General features: G+C 44.8%; 1 protein-coding gene across 12 annotated transcripts in view; it reads right to left on the reverse strand.

Annotated features, from left to right (window-relative positions):
• Nucleotides 1–19,487, reverse strand: part of gwl (serine/threonine-protein kinase greatwall) — a 517,662-nt gene that overhangs the window by 64,736 nt on the left and 433,439 nt on the right. For 10 of the 12 annotated variants that reach the window (XR_012884867.1, XM_037429392.2, XM_037429391.2 and 7 more), the window contains one exon: nt 840–941. Coding sequence is in view for 9 of the 12 variants with exons in the window: in XM_037429392.2 (XP_037285289.2) it covers nt 840–941 (102 nt within the window). In the remaining 3 variants the exon portion in view is untranslated. Of the gene's footprint in view, nt 1–839; nt 942–13,745; nt 18,678–19,487 lie in introns of those variants that run through there. The other 2 variants (XR_012884864.1, XM_075869075.1) reach the window with 2 other exon arrangements.

Here is a 19,487-nt window from a genome sequence, read left to right on the forward strand (position 1 = left end):
TCATTGAACTCTCTTATGTCGATGTCTTGTTTGGGGAATGTCTTTCATGTAATACCACTAATATCGAGCTTTGAAATCCATTGTGACGAGTAAGAGAAACTTTCCTCCCCATAGAAATTTGTTCGCAGGATGCAGGTATTACTGTTCGAGTACTGGCCACATTGCCCCTCGACAGATGATGGCTAATTTAGCTGACGAAACCAAAACCCATGCGCCAAACAGTGCATCTACCGTTCACTTCGAAAACGCCCTCAATGAAAATTTGTTCTCAACTGTGTAAAAATTTAATTGTTTCCATATCTTTAATTGCTGTGATAATTAATGTTTGTACATATCTGAAGATGCTTTCTGCCGAAGAAAAGAGAACACCATAAGTGGCTTGCCAATGCCTCCTTTATGTAATTTTTAAATAATATTGGACACATTTTTTGGAACACCTCATATATGAAACACGAGCCTGTTACGGGCCTGACTCAGGCCCGGGTGCGACCAGAGCCCTAAGCTCATGGGCCCGCGCCTGACCCGGGCCTGATTTAACAATGCCTTACCGGCGCGGCCTACGGACCAGGCCCGCCCGAAAGTCCGGTGCAGTTTTCTACCGGTGCAGTGTTCTACTGGGGACTTCGAATTCGGAACACCTTGGCAGAGCAAAATATCCTATCTTAAAGTACTTCCAAGTCGATAATTTTGCATCTGAGAGCACTTTGGAGCAGCTAATTTGACCCCTCTGGGGTATACAAGAGAAACAATTTGCACTAACATTCAAGCACCCTATTATGGGGCTCAGCTGAAGAAATATTTCGATTGATTGCGAATATTACAGCTCAAAGTGAACGTACCATGGAATCCCGGCCGTGCTTCAGGTTCTCGAGTGAGCAGCTCTGACACAGCATGCACTGCTGTGGCCGACAGTGCCTCCTCCCCAACGGGCCACTCAAGCTCTGCAAGGAGTCAGCATCAATTCTTGCGCTGGCTCGGCCAGTCATTGGAAATAAGCAGGAACACCACAGAGAAACATACTTATGTAAAGAGCGGACACTCCCGTAAAACCTTGCGACCGAACTACTGCGCTGCTTTCAGCGCCATGAGCGGCTGGTCAGACCCGATAATATCTTCAGCATAAATAAAAGAACAAAAATTTTTCTTACCAATGCTGCGATTTGAACCCGTACCCTCATTCTCCGAAAAGCGAGTGTATTTACTATTAGGCTACACATCCATGCTTTCACAAAGGGAATACATGTACAGTACATCTAAACCATATGAATGTATACACTTTGTGCAAAACAAATGCAGTAAGACAACATTTTCTAATCACACTCGTAACGCATTATTGTTCTCAGCGGGACACGATGTCGAGCCAATATGAAGAATCGCACAAATCGATGAATTTTTTTCTTTGAAAAAAAAAGTTTGATGCCAAACTTGGGTCTCCAAGGTCCTCGTGAGACGGCTATAACATGTGTTGACTAACGAGTAGAAGCGAGCATGAGTGCACCATCTAGCGCTTGGTCAGACCCTCCCTTGCTTGTCCACGAAAAGGCTCCAGTGGCCACTCTTTACAAAATATATTTCTCTGCGGGAACACAAAGCAAACGAATAATACTAGTATGCTGTTAGTGTCTCAAACATAAATTTAGGATGAGCTTACTGATATAACAAAGCTTCTTTAATGTGAGATGGACAACGAGCTTTGACTGTACAAAGCACAAAAAAATGCCAGGGCGAGTGCTCAGCTCCGAATGCAACAGCCCCACTGACACAGATGAACACTCATATGCTCACAGTGTTGCCTATTTGTTTAAATTCTATTTCGATGTTGGTAAGCCAATGCTCAGAAAAAATTATTCAACAATAAAAAAAACAACATCATTAATGCTTAAGTATTTACAGTCAGATAGCACGTACAATAGTTATAGCACAAAAAAAGAAACGATAAGTATTTTTGATGAAAGTGTTAAAAACTTGCAAAAGTTAGAAGCACAGCAATGACCAGAGAACCACATAGATTCTCTAAGTACTGTGATGAGTTAAACATATAGAAACAAGCTTTTAAGGTGGTGAATTCAGTCTAGAGTTCGACGGAATACTGTCCGGTCAGGTAGAGGAATTGCTGACAAAACAGGCAACTGACCACAGTCAAAACAAAAAAATAATGACATTTCGAGATCTGTACGAATCTCTTGTTCCCAATCTATTTTCTGCGAACAGATAATTCCCAACCTGTTCACAATCAAGATTGTGAACAAGGTTCTTTTTTTTTTTTACTTTAGTCAGTGACCTGTTTTGTCAACAAAGGTGGTGACTACATTGACAGAGAGGTGAGAGGGCAGTGAAAAGTACAGTTGCAAAGCACTGAACGTGGTGAAAGTGACCCCTAGTCTGAACAATGACCAAAACAAAAGCCAAATTGGTTCAGAAAGTGCCGCTAATTTAGAGAGTTCAACTCACCAATTGTTTTTTATGTAGCATCCACTTTGCAGAGTTAGCACTATTTTGAGTGGAGACAGCTTGTTGGAACTCATATCAAGCATGGCTGTTCCTGCTACTTTCACATCTATGGCCTGCAAGATCTGTCACTTCTTTACATGTGGGCACTGCAGTTTATTATTATCACTTTCAGGGTTTGTACAGGTTTCCAAAGCAAAAATTCAAGGATACTACTAAAGGATGTTCCAGGACCAGTTGCAGGTTTTTCAAGGTCTCAAAGCAGCATGCAAACTTGGAACGTTGTCTTCTAAAACCTTCAAATATGGCTAGTTTTATTGTACTTACATAAATGGATGTCACAATTATAACAAAAACATCTAGTAGTCTAGATAGGTTCTCAAGAACACAACACGTGGTTGAGATCACAAGAATGATTGAGATAGCATTCATTGCTATGCCACACCGACAGACAAACTGAATTTTTTTTCCAGTGCAGTTCTGCAAAACAGAACCATGTGTGCTCATGTGAAATTACTGTTTATGAACTGGGGAGTTTCTCAGGTGGACAGCAATCTACCACATTAAGAAGGTTGAAATGTCAATCTGGAAGTGCACTTCTCAGGAAATTCAAGAATTTTCAAGGACGAGGAAAAATTGCAAGACTTTCAAGGGCCTTAAAAATCTGTTTTTGTAACTCAAAAGTTTTAAAGGATTGCAAGGACCTATACACACCCTGCACTTTTCTAATTCCGCTGTTGGCACCACCCAACCGACATAGACGAGCAAATAAGGCAAGCCACAAACATTAAGGCTACTAATAATGAGCCTCCAAGCATCACTAGGCACGCCAACCGTTCCAAGCATGTGTCGAGCAACCAAGCTTCTTGTTTCCCTTAAGGGAAGAGTGACCAACTTTCAGAACTCAGCAGGCCTGCCCACTGAAAACGTTTCAATTTTTATTGAATTCTATTTCATTGCTACTTTTATTCAATTTCACGAGGCACGTTTTCTGCAGGATTGGTGTGTGGGCATTCAGGGTTGTGCAGCACTCGTTTTGTGGGGCATTTGTTTATTCCTTTAGTCTTTGAAGCGTGTATTCAGAGAGAAGTGCATTTTAAATGCTTTTAGTTACGTAGAAGTGTGCTTCTTTGGGCTAGCTGGTCAAACGTGGTAAAAGGTTACCATTCCTCTTGCATTTCAAGGTAGCACGATCACTCAAATCCGCGATTACAATCGAGCTAATTATAAGGATATGAATATTGCACTTAACAAATTTTTCGTTCGGACATTTTTACCTTCGTTTTTTGATAGGACCGTTGAGCAGAACTGGGTGCTTTTTAAGAACGTGCTAACAAATTTAGTGCACCGATACGTTCCCGTGGTGTCCATTTCCAACGATAAAACTAATCCCTGGTTTAACAAACATCTAAATCGTCATCGTAATAAAAAGAAGCGTCTTTACAGAAAAGCTAAGCTTGCACCTACATCATCGGCTTGGAAAAAATATCGCGAATGCTTAAAAAGCTACTGTTGCGCCGTTCGAACTTTAAAAAAGAAATATTTTTCCCAGGATCTTCCCTCTCTCTTGAAATCTAATCCTAAAAAGTTTTGGCGTGTTGTGTCTCCTAATAGCATTAGTAATCACATTTCACTGTGTGACGATAAACAGCAGCCACTTGATGATAGCGAATGCCCGCATGTCTTTAACAGATATTTTGCTTCTGTATTTACGAGGGAAGATCATTCCAACATACCCATTGTTCCTGACCATGATTATCAGTACATGAGTGCGATTGATGTCTCCGCTGAAGGTATCGCTAATCTCATATTAAATCTCAAGATCTCAACCAGTGCTGGAGTTGACAACATTAACTCTAAAATATTAAAAAACACAGTCCTAATATCAAGTAAAATTCTTTGCTATATTTTTCAGCAATCATTATCATCAGGCTTATTACCCACAGACTGGAAGATCGCCAAGGTCATCCCAATTTTCAAAAGCGGTAATAAAAATTCCCCGCATAACTACCGACCCATATCACTAACATGCATTTGCTGTAAGTTACTTGAACACATTATCGCCTCCCATATTTACGCTCATCTTGAACATAATTCCTTCTTTTTTCCTCAGCAACACGGTTTCAGAAAAGGACTGTCATGTGACACGCAGCTGCTAGAATTCACAACTGACTTGCACTCTAACATGGACGCTAATCTTCAAACGGATTGTATTGTTTTTAGATTTTGCTAAAGCATTTGACTGTGTGGCACACTCGCGTTTATTCTCGAAATTATCAGCTCTCTGTCTGGATTCTTTAACATTATCATGGCTTCGTAACTTTCTTTCTTTCCGTCAGCAGTTTACTTCAGCTAACAGTTTTACCTCATCTCTCTGTGACGTAACATCAGGTGTGCCCCAGGGCAGTGTCCTTGGTCCTTTACTGTTCCTAATATACATTAACGATTTACCCACAGGCATATCTTCTAACCTGCGTCTTTTCGCTGACGACTGCATCATTTACCGCTCAATTAAATCCACCGAAGATCACCTCGTACTTCAAAATGATCTCATATTAATTGCAAAGTGGTGTGACAAATGGCAGATGAATCTTAACTCTACTAAATGCAAAGTTATCACTTTCAGCCGCAAGCGCATCAATTCCGATTTTTCATACCTCATAGATAGCACATTAGTAGCCCAGGCATCATTGTATAAATATTTAGGCGTCCATCTCAAGCACAATCTTTCATGGGACATGCATATTAACACCATTACTGCCAAGGCATCCAGGTCACTTGGATACCTGCGCCGGAACTTGTGGAACTCACCAAGCAGTCTAAGACAACTCATCTATGAAACCATCGTTCGTCCGCAATTAGAATATGCTTCACCAGTGTGGTCTCCTCATCAAATCTACCTGACTAACAAGCTTGAGTGTGTACAAAACAGAGCCGCTCGTTTCATTACTTCCAACTACAGCCCACATTCCAGCATAACGCAGATCAAACATGACATACCGCTTGTGCCATTAAATGTACGTCGTTCCATTTCTCTTTTATCTTTATTCCATAAATATCGCTATAGCATCAGGCTATCTCCCTTACCACTGGAAGCGCCTTCACGCATATCACGCCGCTTGCATAATCAATATAGCATTAAACGCATCAGTGGACGAACTAACACTTTCAATTCATCAGCACTTCCCCGAGCCATTGTTCTATGGAATGATCTTCCTGACAATATTGCATCTATCAGTAACCATGAAGCATTTCTTGACCAATCGCGTAAGCATTTCTTGAATTAGTATCATGTCGTCACCATTACTTTTTTTTGCTGTTATTTGCTGTTTTTTGCCATGTGTAAAAATGTGTAACTACACTGTACCCTTTTTTTCTTTTTTTTCAATTTTGTTTCCCTGTATTTATTAATGCATTTATCTCTGATATTTTTTGTTTCGTACTTGCTCCCTTACTCAATGCCCTATCGGGCCCTGTAAGGTATCATGAATAAATAAATAAATAAATAAATAAATAAATAAACACAGCCAAAACTTTACATGAATGCCGCGAGTGTAAAAGGAGGATGCAGAAGGCCGGCCGGTTCCATCACTGGAGTATATATATCGTAATTCAATAAAATGGTTACAGCCCAGGCCGCTCAGGATGCAGATTGGATTGGTTTAGATTGACATGGACTGCTGTATTCACTATTAATTTGCATCACCACCTAATTTGCACACCTAAAGAAATACACTTTTCAGCTGAAAAGAATAGCTACTGTTTGTGTATTGTGCCCCTCGCCTTGAAAATGACTAACGGCAATGTTATAATAATGAAGCCATAGTGCAAATGCAAAATCTTTACTTTTTTTTCCATGACAAGCACATGCATGTTGGTGTTTTACTTCTCTGGACTTTAACACTAGGAGAATGATGGAAGTTCTCAAATGCCTAAAATGAAAATGGAGGGTAGCATTTAAAGAGCTGACATTTGAAAAATATGATGGCAAGAAAGAATCTGTAATGTTGAAACAGCTAACTCGATTCCATAGATGAATCTTGAATATCAGCGTGTAACCTTCGTTTACATACCATTAGATGGACGTCACGCTAAAAATAATCACACATTTGAGAACACAATCTCAAGAAACTGAAATGAAAAATTTAGCGGAAGTAACCCAATGCTACCCTTGAAATGCAAGCTACCAGTAGTAAGCGCGTAACTGAGGACGTTTGTCATTACATTGCCAATAATAAAAATAGTGTACAATAGATAGGGCGCAAACAGCAGTACCAGCAAAAGACGAGGACTGTTGTTGCTGCTCGTGATCGCTCTGATTGGGATCACAGAGTGCTTGACCTTTGTTCGCTCTTGAATAAAAGCATCATAGGCTCAACGGTCAACGCGTACTATCAAGTGGTGTAGACTGCTGGTTCTCTTTTACATCCTGGAACTTCGTAGCCGGACTCTACGTGCGCCGTTTACCATGGCCGACGACGTTGCTGCACAGCCGAATGCTACCACACACCCCGCTCTGCGCTAGGGAGCGCGACCCAGTTCTCTTCAACGGCACCGATGAGCAGGAAGTCGAGGATTGGCTTGCTTCGTTTGAAAGAGTGAGGGTTAACAGCCGGTGGGATGATAACGACAAACTCGGTCGCGTCCACTTCTATCTGAGGGGTATCGTGGAGCTTTGGTTTAAGAACCACGAGACTGAGATTACCACCTGGGCGTTTTTCAAAACGACCTTCGCGGATGTATTAGGCCGACCCACAGTGCGCAAGCTCTGTGCAGAGCAGCGCTTGCGTGATCGCGCCCGGATGGCAGGAAAAAGTTTAATATCTTAAATTGAGAACATCGTAGGCCTCTGCCGATGCTTATATCCTGCCATGTCCGAAGCCGACAAAGTCAAGTATATTATGAAGGGGATCGAAGACGATGTGTTCTACATGCTTGTGGCGAGAACTCCTCAAACCGTCACACACGTCATTCAGCACTACCAGAGCTACGACAAGTTGCAAAAGCAGCGCATTTCCACGCGACAGTACAGTTTCGACACGACCAGCACGTCAGCACTGACCGTTGGCGCCATCTCTCCAGATTTGAGGGTATTGACACACAATTCAACGGTTCAAGTATCAGAAGCTCTTTCACCTATGCACCAGCCACCACCTGTATCAGCACCGTTGACCTATGACGACGTCGCGAGAAGGCCTTCACATGCACTGCCACATAGCACAGACTCCCCTCGACGCCCACAGGTCTTCTACTCACTGCAAGCACTCGCAAGCCCGCACGTTCCGTTTTATCGCCATCCTGCTCCCCTTCCCAATAATCCTTGGCGCACACTGGACATCCGACCAACATGCTATTACTGTGGCCTACTCAAGCATGTTGAGCGTTTCTGCCGCAGCCGCATTCCTCGTCCAACTGCTGCCAGTTACAGCTACGATCATACAGAGCCGCAACAGCCAATGCCCTCGCACACTCCTTCAAACACTTCATCGTCGAACCGTCGCACCACCAACTAGTCTCGATCACCCTCCCCGCGGCGGCGCTTACTATCGCCAATGCTTTGTCGTCCACCACCCGTCCACACGAAAAACTGACCATCAGAGTTCCTGAGGCAAGAACTGTGCCACTTTCGAAATCTACAAGGCCTTATTCCCAACCAAATGAAATCACAGTCCACATTGAAGGTGTTGTCGTATCTGCCTTAGTCGATACTGAAGCTGGTGTGTCTGTGTTGAGCAAAGCAATGTGCCGCAAGTTAAAAAAAATTACGACTCCGCTTTCTGGTGTTTCTCTCTGTACGGCGACCACACAAGACGTACAACCTTCCATGACGTGCACAGCTCATCTACTCATTCAGGATGTTTTGTATGTGGTTGAATTTGTCGTCTTTCCACACTGCTCGCATGATGTTGTATTGGGCTGGAACTTTCTTTCCACGCATTATGCCATTGTCAATTGTGCCCGTGTCGAGCTAGAATTATCAGCGATTTCTGACATCAATCCTGCCAAGTGATTTTTTTTTTGTGTCATCATCGCCGAGGACACGGACATTCCACATAGGTCATCTGTTCTTGTGCCAATCTCCTGCAACTATGCTTTCTCTACCGCCTTGTTTATGCTGCCAGCAGAATTCAGTTCACGTAAGCATCTTAGTCGTCCTTTTGCTCTTATCTTGATCGAAAACTCCTGTACGACCATTTATGTCACAAACCTGCTTTCGGTTCCAACCACTATGTTCCGCGGAGAAAGTATAGGGCGACTTGAGCACACTGATTCAGTCTGCCCTAACTCACTACCTGATTGCACAGTAAGCCTTCATGTTGTCAGCGTTGATCTCGATACAACGGCCAACACATCTACCCCAGACGCCTTCCTACCATCGATTGCTTCGGACGTTCCATGTGCTCAGCAGACCCAACTCTTGAAGCTTCTCGGCCGCTTTCAAATGCCTTTGGTTCACAAGCAAACCAGTTTGGGTGGACCAACTTTAATCGCTCATCACAAGACACCGGCAGCCATGCACTCCTGCGCCAGCGCTCATACCACGTCTCTCAAGCTGAACGCTGTGTTATTGATGACCAGGTGATTGACATGCTTAGTCGGGGAGTCATACAGCTGTCCCACAGTCCTTGGGCATCCCCGGTGGTGCTTGTGAAAAAGAAGGACATTAACATCTGCTTCTGTGTTGTTTATAGGCTCCTAAACAAGATCATCTGCAGAGATGTCTATTCGCTCCCCAGAATCAACGACGCGCTCGACTGTTTGCAAGGAGCGGAGTTCTTCTCTTCGTTGGATCTTTGATAGGGGTATTGGCACGTACCTAGGGATAAAGCCGACCACCCCAAAACTGCGTTCAAAACTCCAGACGGCTTGTACGAGTTCAACATGATGCCGTTCGGCCTTTGCAATGTCCCGGCCACCTTCGAGTGTCTTATAGACAACATACTTCGAGGTCGCAAGTGGCACACATGCCTTTGCTACCTGGACGACATCGTGGTTTTTTTGAAAGACATTGATACCCATTTTCAGCGCCTCCCAAGTGTCCTGGAATGCTTCACACAGGTTGGGCTACAATTAAATTTGAAGAAATGTCACTTGGCCGCCCAGAAGCTCACCATCTTAGGGCACGTTGTCAGCAAGGACGGCGTTCTGCCCAACCCAGGCAAGCTCCATGTCGTCACCGAGTTTCCTAAGTGGTTGACACTCAAAGAACTTAGGAGCTTTATAGGGCTATCTTCATATTTTCGAAGATTCATTCGTAATTTCGCATTCATAATGGTCCCTTTAACATGTCTACTTGCTGACAACCAAGGCTTCTTGGCATGTTCGTCCACCTGTGATGACGCACTTGCGAAATTACGTCAACTCCTGATATTGCCACCGATTCTCGTCACTTCGACCGAGATGCCCCTACCGAAATTTACACGGACGCTAATGGAGTCCGCTTTGGTGCTATCCTTGCTCAGCGGAAGCCTAACTTCGACAAGTACGTTGTTCTAACGCGAGTCGCACTCTGACCAGAGCTGAAGAAAATTATTCGGTCACGGAAAAAAATGTCTAGCCATCGTTTGGACAAACGTTAAATTTAGACCTTACGTATATGACCGCCCATTTAATGTTGTGACTGATCACCACGTCCTCTTCTGGTTGTCACCCCTAAAAGACCCACCTGGTCGTCTAGGCCGCTGAGCATTACGTCTCCAAGACTACGACATCTGCGTTGTTTACAGGTAAGGGTACAGACATTCAGACGCCAATGCTCTCTCTCGGTCTCTGCTTCCCCATGACTGTGCAAATACGCCTGTTTGAACATACGATTCTGCGTCCCTCACACACGTTGACAATGCCATACGAGCAGTGTTAAGAGCCTTGGATAGTGTCTTTAATAGAGTTCCTATCCAAGCTATCATCGAGTACCGCCAGTCGCTCGCTGCGGCGCACAGCTCGCCGCTTCACCATGCGCGATGGGCTACTTTACCACCGCAACTACCTCACTGACGGTCGCAAGTGATTGTTGGTGATTCCTCGCCACCTACATGCCGATACTTTCGCCTCGTTCCATGCAGACCCTCAATGCGGCCACGCTGGTGTAATAAAGACGTATGCCCGCCTCCGGCTAAGGTACTATTGGCGTGGAATGTACTGATTTGTTTGCCAATACGTGCCTTCGTGCAGAAAGTGTCAACATGGGAAGAGCGCACCGTGTACAGTTCATGGACCGCTCCAGCCATCGCCCTGTCCCTCACGACCTTTTGATCACATTGGAATTGACTTGTACGGCCCCCTTCCATACACACCTGACGGGAATCGCTGGGTGATTGTCGCCATTGATCATTTGACACGGTATGCTGAGACTGCCGCGCTACCAGAGGCCACATCAGGTGAAGTCGGCTTATTTATTCTTCACAAACTTGTTCTTCGCCACGGCGCTCCTCGTGAGTTACTCAGCGACTGCAGACGCATGTTCTCAGAAGTCATGCAAGCCTTCCTGCATGAATGCAACGTTGTTCATCGATCGACCAGTCTGTACCATCCCCAAAAGAATGGCATGACTGAGTGCTTTAATCACACATCGACATGCTGTTCATGTATGTCTCGCCTGACCACACCAACTGAGACCGCATATTACCATTTGTTGCGTATGCCTACAACAGCGCCACTCAATCTACGACAGGATTTTCTCTTTTATATGGCCGCGAACCCTCCTCATTTATGGATACCATTCTGTTGTATCGCCTGGACACTTTAGAGTCTGCCACTCCCTGTGAAGTCGCGGGCTATGTGGAAGAATGCAGGCAGCTAGCGCGATTGTTAACAACACAAGACCAAGCACACGAAAAGAATCGCCATGACACCAACCTGCGTCCCCAGTCATATTCACCAGGAACATTGGTGTGGCTTCGCGTTGCCCCTCAGCTCCTGGCTATTTTTCGAAGCTGCTCCCTAAGTGCGAAGGCCCCCACCGCGTCCTGTGTCAAGCATCCCCTGTAAATCATAGTGTCGAGCCCGTTGAGTAATCGCAGACCGCCGCCGTCACGGCCTAGAGACTGTCTACGTCCACCAACTGAAGCCACGTTATGACCCACCAGTCGTACCTGTTCCTCAAGTCGCCAGGATGGCTCCTTTACTGCGGGGGAGTTATTTGTACAATAAATAGGACGCAAACAGCAGTACCAGTAAAAGACAAGGACGAGGACTGTTGTTGCTGCTGCTCGTGATTGGTCTGATTCGGAGCGCTGAGCGCTTGACCTTTGTTCGCCCTTCAATAAGCACATCAGAGACTCGACGCTCAATGCATACTATCAATAGTAAAAACAATTAAAAAATAACAATAAAGGCATGACATACCCCGGCAAGCTTCTGCTGATGGCAGTTCTAGCCTAACCAGAAGGTCTTCAAGGCAAGCCGAAATCATGGCCAAATCAAACAAGCACAAATTTACCAAGTAAGATATGCTGCGTGATATGTAGAAGCAACAGACATTCAAATCAGTGGGCACGGTGGAGGCACGATGGACGCACATTCATCAAACCTCTTTTTGTTCTTTGTACAGACTGTGCTTGCCATCACCTTGATCCCCTCGTCAGGTGACACACGTGTCAAACGCACTGGGCCGGATGCGATGGAACGTATCTTCGACTGGCACATCGATACACAGAGGGATAACGCAGCTGACCTGGACATGCGCATCTGTACTGCACCATTCGGAAGACTACTGGCGCCACTCTCGTCGACGTCATCGTGTGCATCTGGTATAAGAACAGTCGCCTCCACCGCCGTAGCTGACTGGGCCAGTGGGCACGGTGGAGGCACGATGGACGCACATTCATCAAACCCCTTTTTGTTCTTTGTACAGACTGTGCTTGCCATCACCTTGATCCCCTCGTCAGGTGACACACGTGTCAACCGCACTGGGCCGGATGCGATGGAACGTATCTTCGACTGGCACATCGATACACAGAGGGATAACGCAGCTGACCTGGACATGCGCATCTGTACTGCACCATTCGGAAGACTACTGGCGCCACTCTCGTCGACGTCATCGTGTGCATCTGGTATAAGATCAGTCGCCGTAGCTGACTGGGCCAGTGAGCACGGTGGAGGCACGATAAACGCACATTCATCAAACCCCTTTTTGTTTTTTGTACAGGTGAGAGACAACCGTTCAGTTTCCTGCTACAAAAGCAATAACGTGTGTCTTTTGCTTCTACCGTGCCCACGGTCACTGCTTTCAAATATGCTTGCCATATATCATTGTTTCATTGACTTGTTGACTTATTGTGGTGACGTAGAGGAAAACCCGGGTCCTAACACGGAAGAAATGCTCGGGTCGTTAATGGAGAATATGAAGGAAATATAAGCGACCATCAGTACTAGTAGCCTGAAAATGAACGAAACAACGCAAAAGCTGACATCACTTGAAACGAAACTGGACGGCCTTTCGTCCACTGTGTGTGGTTACACATCTAGAGTTGACGACTTGCAGAAGACGGTTGATCAACTAATTTTGAAGGTAGACGATTTAGAGAATAGAAGTAGAAGGAACAACCTTATTATATATGATATTACGGAGCCTCGGGGAGAACAACTCGAGTCGTTGGAAGAAGTTACTCAAAAAATACTTCGTGATACCTTGAGTGTTCATGACGTTAAAATTGAACGTATCCACCGACTGGGGAAGCCGAATCCGAGCAAGGACCGTCCGGTAATTTTCCAGTTAGTGGATGGTAGAGACAAGACGAGAATACTGAATAATTGCAGGAAACTTAAAGGTACCAACTATAGTATTTCCGAGGATTTTTCCCCTCGTATTCAGGCAATCCGGAAAAAACTATGGGAAGTTACGAAGGAAAATAGAGAGAGAGGTGAAAAGGTTGCTCTTTTGTTTGATAAAGTAAAAATCAACACAAAACTGTTCAGATGGGATGAAAGAAGCGGCATGATGGTTCCATTACACTCGGAATGACACGATTCTTCCCTGCATAATGATCGGGCATCTAAAAAAAAAATGACACAACGCCACTGCCACCATGCGCCACCCAGAATACGTTTTCCATTATGAAAATTAATGCAAGAAGCATTTTACCTAAATCTGCTGATTTGGAGGGCCTTCTTCTAGCGTATAACCCAGACATGATGGCAATAACTGAGACGTGGCTTCACGGTAACTGAATGCAGGAACAGAGCAACCTAGAAGTAGTTACTTCGTAACTACGGAAGCGAAAAAACAAGGACACAAAAGTTTTTTCGCTTCCGTAGTTACGAAGTAACTACTTCTAGGTTGCGCTGTTCCTGCATTCAGTTATGTCCTACCAATTTGCCCAAGCTTCCACGCTTCACGATAACGTTTCTGATGAGGACATCGTGCCAAGGTCGCATGAGATTATTCGCCACGACCGGGCGGCAAGGGGCGGTGGCGTCGCAGTTGTGCTGAAGAAAAACATTGAGTACACAGTGATATCTCACAATACCAACGTAGAAATGTTATGGATTCGTGTTCACCTGTGCCAATACAGTGTTTTGGTTGGCGCAATTTACAGACCGCCAGATGCAGATCTTTCAATTCTAGAAAAACTGCATGATTTCATGTATGAGCACTGTAAAAGCAATGCTAATGTCATCTTTTGTGGTGATCTCAACCTTCCAAATATTAACTGGGACCTACTGTGTGTTCTGTCATCATGTCAGCATTCCGAGTTGATGCTTGATATTGCTTTCTCGTTTCGCCTGAAGCAGCTTGTGGATCAGCCTACGCGTGTATCAGCTACTTCTCATTCATTCATTCATTCATTCATTTTATTACCTCAAAGGTCCCGGTTGGGATATTACATGAGGGAGTGGGTATTACAAAGGCTACCAATATAATGGTAGTTATGATGGGATAGTTTCGATGAGCCGTTTAAATGCTTGGGTGTCGATGATGGTGGTGACTTCAGTGGGTAGGTCATTCCAGTCTTGGGCTGTGCGCAGGAAAAACGATTGATGAAAGGTCACAGTATGGGCTTGTGGTGGATATACTGCGTTACAGTGACTGTTGCGGGAAATACGGTGGGCTCTTCTGATGTATGTGTTATCTAAAGGCAAAGAATGGAAGAATTATGATAAAGGTTAGGACGTGCGATTTTGCGGCGCTTAGCCAGACCGGATAAGTTAATCTCTGCTTTTAGTGCCGAGATGCTTGTTGTGTATGAATAGTTAGACAGTATAAATCGTGCCGCACGGTTCTGGACAGATTCGAGGGCGTAAGTGAGGTTAATGTGGTGAGGGTCAAAAATCCCGTTACCATATTCTAGCTTTGGCCGGACAAAGGTTTCGAAGGCAACTTTTTTAATAGAAGGAGGAGCGAGCGAAAGGTTTCGGCGTATATACCCTAGAGTACGATTAGCAGAATTGATTATGTGGTTAATATGACAGGTCCAAGTTAGGTCACGCGAGATGTACACACCAAGATATTTAAATGAATTGGCTGTAGTAATCTGGTTGTTATTGATGCTGTAGTTATAAACAACGTGATGTTGACGACGGTGAATAGACATTAACACAGTTTTAGTTACATTCAAGGACATGAGCCAAGTGTTACACCAGTTCTGTATGCGGGTGAGGTCACATTGTAGCATGGAATGATCAGAGGGCTTATTAATTGCGCGGTAAACAACACAATCATCTGCGAATAGACGGATGTGAGAAGAAATATTACAGGGGAGGTCATTAATGTATATCAAGAAGAGGAGGGGACCAAGTACGGTACCTTGCGGTACGCCTGAAAGAACGGGTGTTAGAGATGAAGAGCGTTAGCATAAACAAATTGCTGACGGTTGGTTAAAAATCCTCGTATCCAGTTTAAAACACAGGGGTGGATGTTAAGACGGGATAATTTTAATAAAAGACGACCATGGGGGACCTTGTCGAATGTCTTTTCGAAGTCTAAGAATATTGTGTCAGTCGGAATGTTACGGTCTAGGTTTACGTGTACATCATGCAGAAAAAGAGCAAGTTGAGTGTCACAGGAGTAATGTTTGCGAAAACCATGCTGACTTGGGTGAAAGAAATTTACAGATGTTAAGAAGTTAGCAGTATGCGAGTATATGATATGCTCCATTACTTTACAAGAGACGCTTGTTATAGAGATCGGACGGTAGTTACTCGGCGATGCTCGGCTTCCTTTCTTGAAGACTGGGATGACCTTGCCCACCTGCCAGTCATGTGGAACTGAACCGCTGTCGAGTGATTCCTGAAATATGAGCGACAAAAACAGGCTACACATATGTTTAGTATTTTTTAGCACTTTAGCATTGATGCCGTATACTGCCGTAGATGATGAGTTATTCAATGATTCAATGACTTTGACTATGCCGCATGAATCAAATGTGATGTTTTGCATCAGCGGATATGCGGAAAATGGGAGATCGGGTAAACTGTCTGGTGGCTCATTAGTAAAAACAGAACTAAATACTGTGTTAAGAGAATCAGCAATTTCATTCTCAGGAATAGGAAGGCCAAAGCTATTATTAAGTGAAATCTCACTACATTGAGAGGGATTAATTGTTTTCCAAAATCGCTTCGGGTTATTTTGCAACATAGCTGGTAGGGTGTTAGAATAGAACTTGTGCTTAGTTTCGATGGTTAGTTTATAATATTCTTTCTCCACTGCGTAATAATTCTGCCATGTGGAAGCACAGTTAGCTCGTTTGGCAGCTTGAAATAGCCGTTTTTTCTTATTATTTAGTCGTTTGAGGGATACATTGAACCATGGGGAATTCATTTTCTCTGTTATTGTGATGGTAGGAATATAAATACGTATAAGACGATGCATCTCTGCTTTGAAAAGCAACCAATTCGACTCGAGAGAATTTAGCGGAAATTTAGCGGAAAAAGTGTCAAAGGATTCTGTTAATTCTCGGTTTGTGCTAACGTAGCCTTTTTTATCGTAGAGGGTAAGTGTTTTTCGATTTTTTTGTTTCTTTAGTACGTTGCAATAAAACGAGACATGCACTGTTAGATGATCACTCAAGCCGCGCAAAAGGGTGATAGGCGTGAAGTTATCAGGATGCGTTGTTAACACAAGGTCCAAAACGTTGGACGAGTGATCAGTGATGCGCGTGGGATCAGTGACGAGCTGCGTTAAGCCAAATGTTATGCATGTGTTTAGGAAATCGCTTGCCGAGCTGCTGTTAGATAGTGAAGAAGCGGGATCAGACCAGTCAATGGAGGGAAAATTAAAATCGCCGAACAAAAGGACAGGGCTATTACGGTACTTGTTTAATAATGTGTTCAGACCTTCATGAAATAAAGGCGTGAATAAACTGTCGGAATTAGGGGGCCGATAGCAGACACCAATGAGGATGTGCGGGTGTGTGGCTGTGCATCGAAGCCAAACCATTTCCAATGGTGAAAGAAGGTTTACAAGAGAACAATGCAGATTCCGGTTAGTGGCGATTAATACACCGCCACTGCGCGAGTAATCGGCTCTATCTTTCCGGAATACGTCAAAGTGTGAAAGAAAGGGGAGAATCTCGGAATTATCGACGGATGTGTTAAGCCACGTTTCTGTTAAAAGTAAGACATCGCATGAAGATGAGCCTATTAAGCTGCACAGTGCATCGCGTTTGGGGATTACACTACGAGTGTTAGCCAGTAAGAATGAGAGGGGCTGATTCCGTGAAGAAGGTTTATTTCGAGATCTCAATGATGGCTATTGGCGTTCTTCTACTACCCTATTAGTAGTGTGGTCGTAATAGTAGGTTTTATCATTCGTGATAAGCTTTTCATGATGTAACCTGTATCGCATGTTCTGGGCCCTTCCAAACTCGGAGAGGCGTTTATGGGCAAGGCGCATGCTGGGGGAGAAGTCTTGCGCGACGGCATAGCCTGTATCTTTGAATTTGCGCCCCGAAAACAAGATGCGCTCTTTATCTTTAAAGTGAGCGAATTTCACGATTATAGGCCTGCGTTTCCCAGTTTGGTAAGACCCGATGCGGTGTGCACGCTCGATATCGCGCGGTTCTACCTGTATGTCTAGGATTTGTTTACAATGCTCGATGACAATTTTTTCGGAATCAAGCCATGTTTCCTTAGGTTTATCTTCTATGCCATAGAAAACAAGGTTATTTCTTCTAGATCTATTTTCAGCCTCATTCATTCACTTTAACTAATTCAGCCTGCATGTCGTCGATACTAGCACAAAATGTCTCGATTTTGTCGAGCCGTGCTTTAATTTCACTGAACGTTTTATCATGATCAGCCAATTTCTTTTCGATCGACTTTAGCTGTGTTAGCATCACCGTCTGCCAGGATTGCAGTTCATTCAAAACTTTCAGAATTTCTTTGTCGGGGCCGGGATTAGATTCAACATCACCAGCTAGCAAGACAAGGCTTAGTAATATATGAGAACAATCACTCACAATGGAACAAAAACGCCGTGGGCCCGGCAGCACCAGGAGTGCTCGGTGACTAGTTGGTTTTGCGTAAAGGCAATAAGAGTTCATTACCTGCACCAGGAAGAAGCGAGGAACGTTAGCAAGGGCCATCGTTAGCGTGCTGCCGGACCCACTGAAAGGAGTGTTGCTCTGAGCTTGCTTTTTAACCAAATCCCACGCATGCCTGGAATGTGCAGGAGAGGTTCCGGTGTTCAAATGGCCGACTGAAAGCCACGATGCTTGTTGATACGGTCGACCGCCGGGCACGAAGTGCGCAGACCGGGATGCTCCGACGACAGGTTGATTTGAGGACCAGAACAGTCCCACCGCATGATCCTCGGGCAGCAGAGGCGTCGCGTTCGGCCATGGCCTAACAGCAGATGGTGGGAACGGGGTACGGGGGCCGGAAGGCTCCAGTAGCTGCAAACTCCAGAGTCCGAGAAACTGCACCAGGAAGAAGCGAGGAACGTTAGCACGGGCCATCGTTAGCGTGCTGCCGGACCCACTGAAAGGAGTGTTGCTCTGAGCTTGCTTTTTAACCAAATCCCACGCATGCGTGGAATGTGCAGGGGAGGTTCCGGTGTTCAAATGGCCGAGTGAAAGCCACGATGCTTGTTGATACGGTCGACGGCCGGGCACGAAGTGCGCAGACCGGGATGCTGCGAAGACAGGTTGATTTGAGGACCAGAACAGTCCCACCGCATGATCCTCGGGCAGCAGAGGCGTCGCGTTCGGCCATGGCCTAACAGCAGATGGTGGGAACGGGGTACGGGGGCCGGAAGGCTCCAGTAGCTGCAAACTCCAGAGTCCAAGAAACTGCACCAGGAAGAAGCGAGGAACGTTAGCACGGGTTATCGTTAGCGTGCTGCCGGACCCACTTCTAGCACAGTTCTTGATCTTTTTTTTCATTTCGGAAAATATCAGTGCTGTAGGCTATGACATGTCGTATTTGCCTGGGCTATCTGATCACGACATCATTCTTTTTTCTGGTCGTATGCGAGTCGCGAGGATAAAGGGCGAAAACGTCCCTAAAAAATTCCCTGATTTTAACTGTGCTCAAGATGAGAGTATACTAGACCTTCTGGAAGAAAATTTTGATATTTTTCAGCATACTTATGCTACTGGAAATTCTACTGTCCAAGATTTGTGGATTCATTTCAAGGCTGTTGTTAATAAATGCATTAGCAATTATGTCTCTACTAGACAAAAAAAAGGTAGTCGGCGGAATTTCTGGGTCACTCGCGAAATATTACAGTTGAAGCGCCGTGTCAAGCGATTACATCGCTCGGCTGGGAACAGAGGGGCGGTGTCCCTACAGTTACTCCGAGATGAATTGCGCACAAAAGATAAAGCTATCCAAGTTCCATTTTTTCAACGTCAAAATGCATCATTTTTTGGCAAATGACTCAAGAAACTTCTGGTCGCACCTAACTGTTACGTCGCGAGTGAACGGCTCAGTAACCAAGCAAGAACAAAGAGGTTTATTTTGCATGTCTCGCTTTTATGTGCTCGGCGATGGCGATGACGCCATGACATGATTGGCGACATGCTTGCATGACGTAGCACATCTCCCCCTTTTACCAGTTGAACCTTTGAGGTGGTCGCCGTAGCCTGTTGGACTGGCGA

This window comes from Rhipicephalus microplus, chromosome 1, assembly GCF_043290135.1.
Source record: "Rhipicephalus microplus isolate Deutch F79 chromosome 1, USDA_Rmic, whole genome shotgun sequence".
NCBI lineage: Eukaryota > Metazoa > Arthropoda > Arachnida > Ixodida > Ixodidae > Rhipicephalus > Rhipicephalus microplus.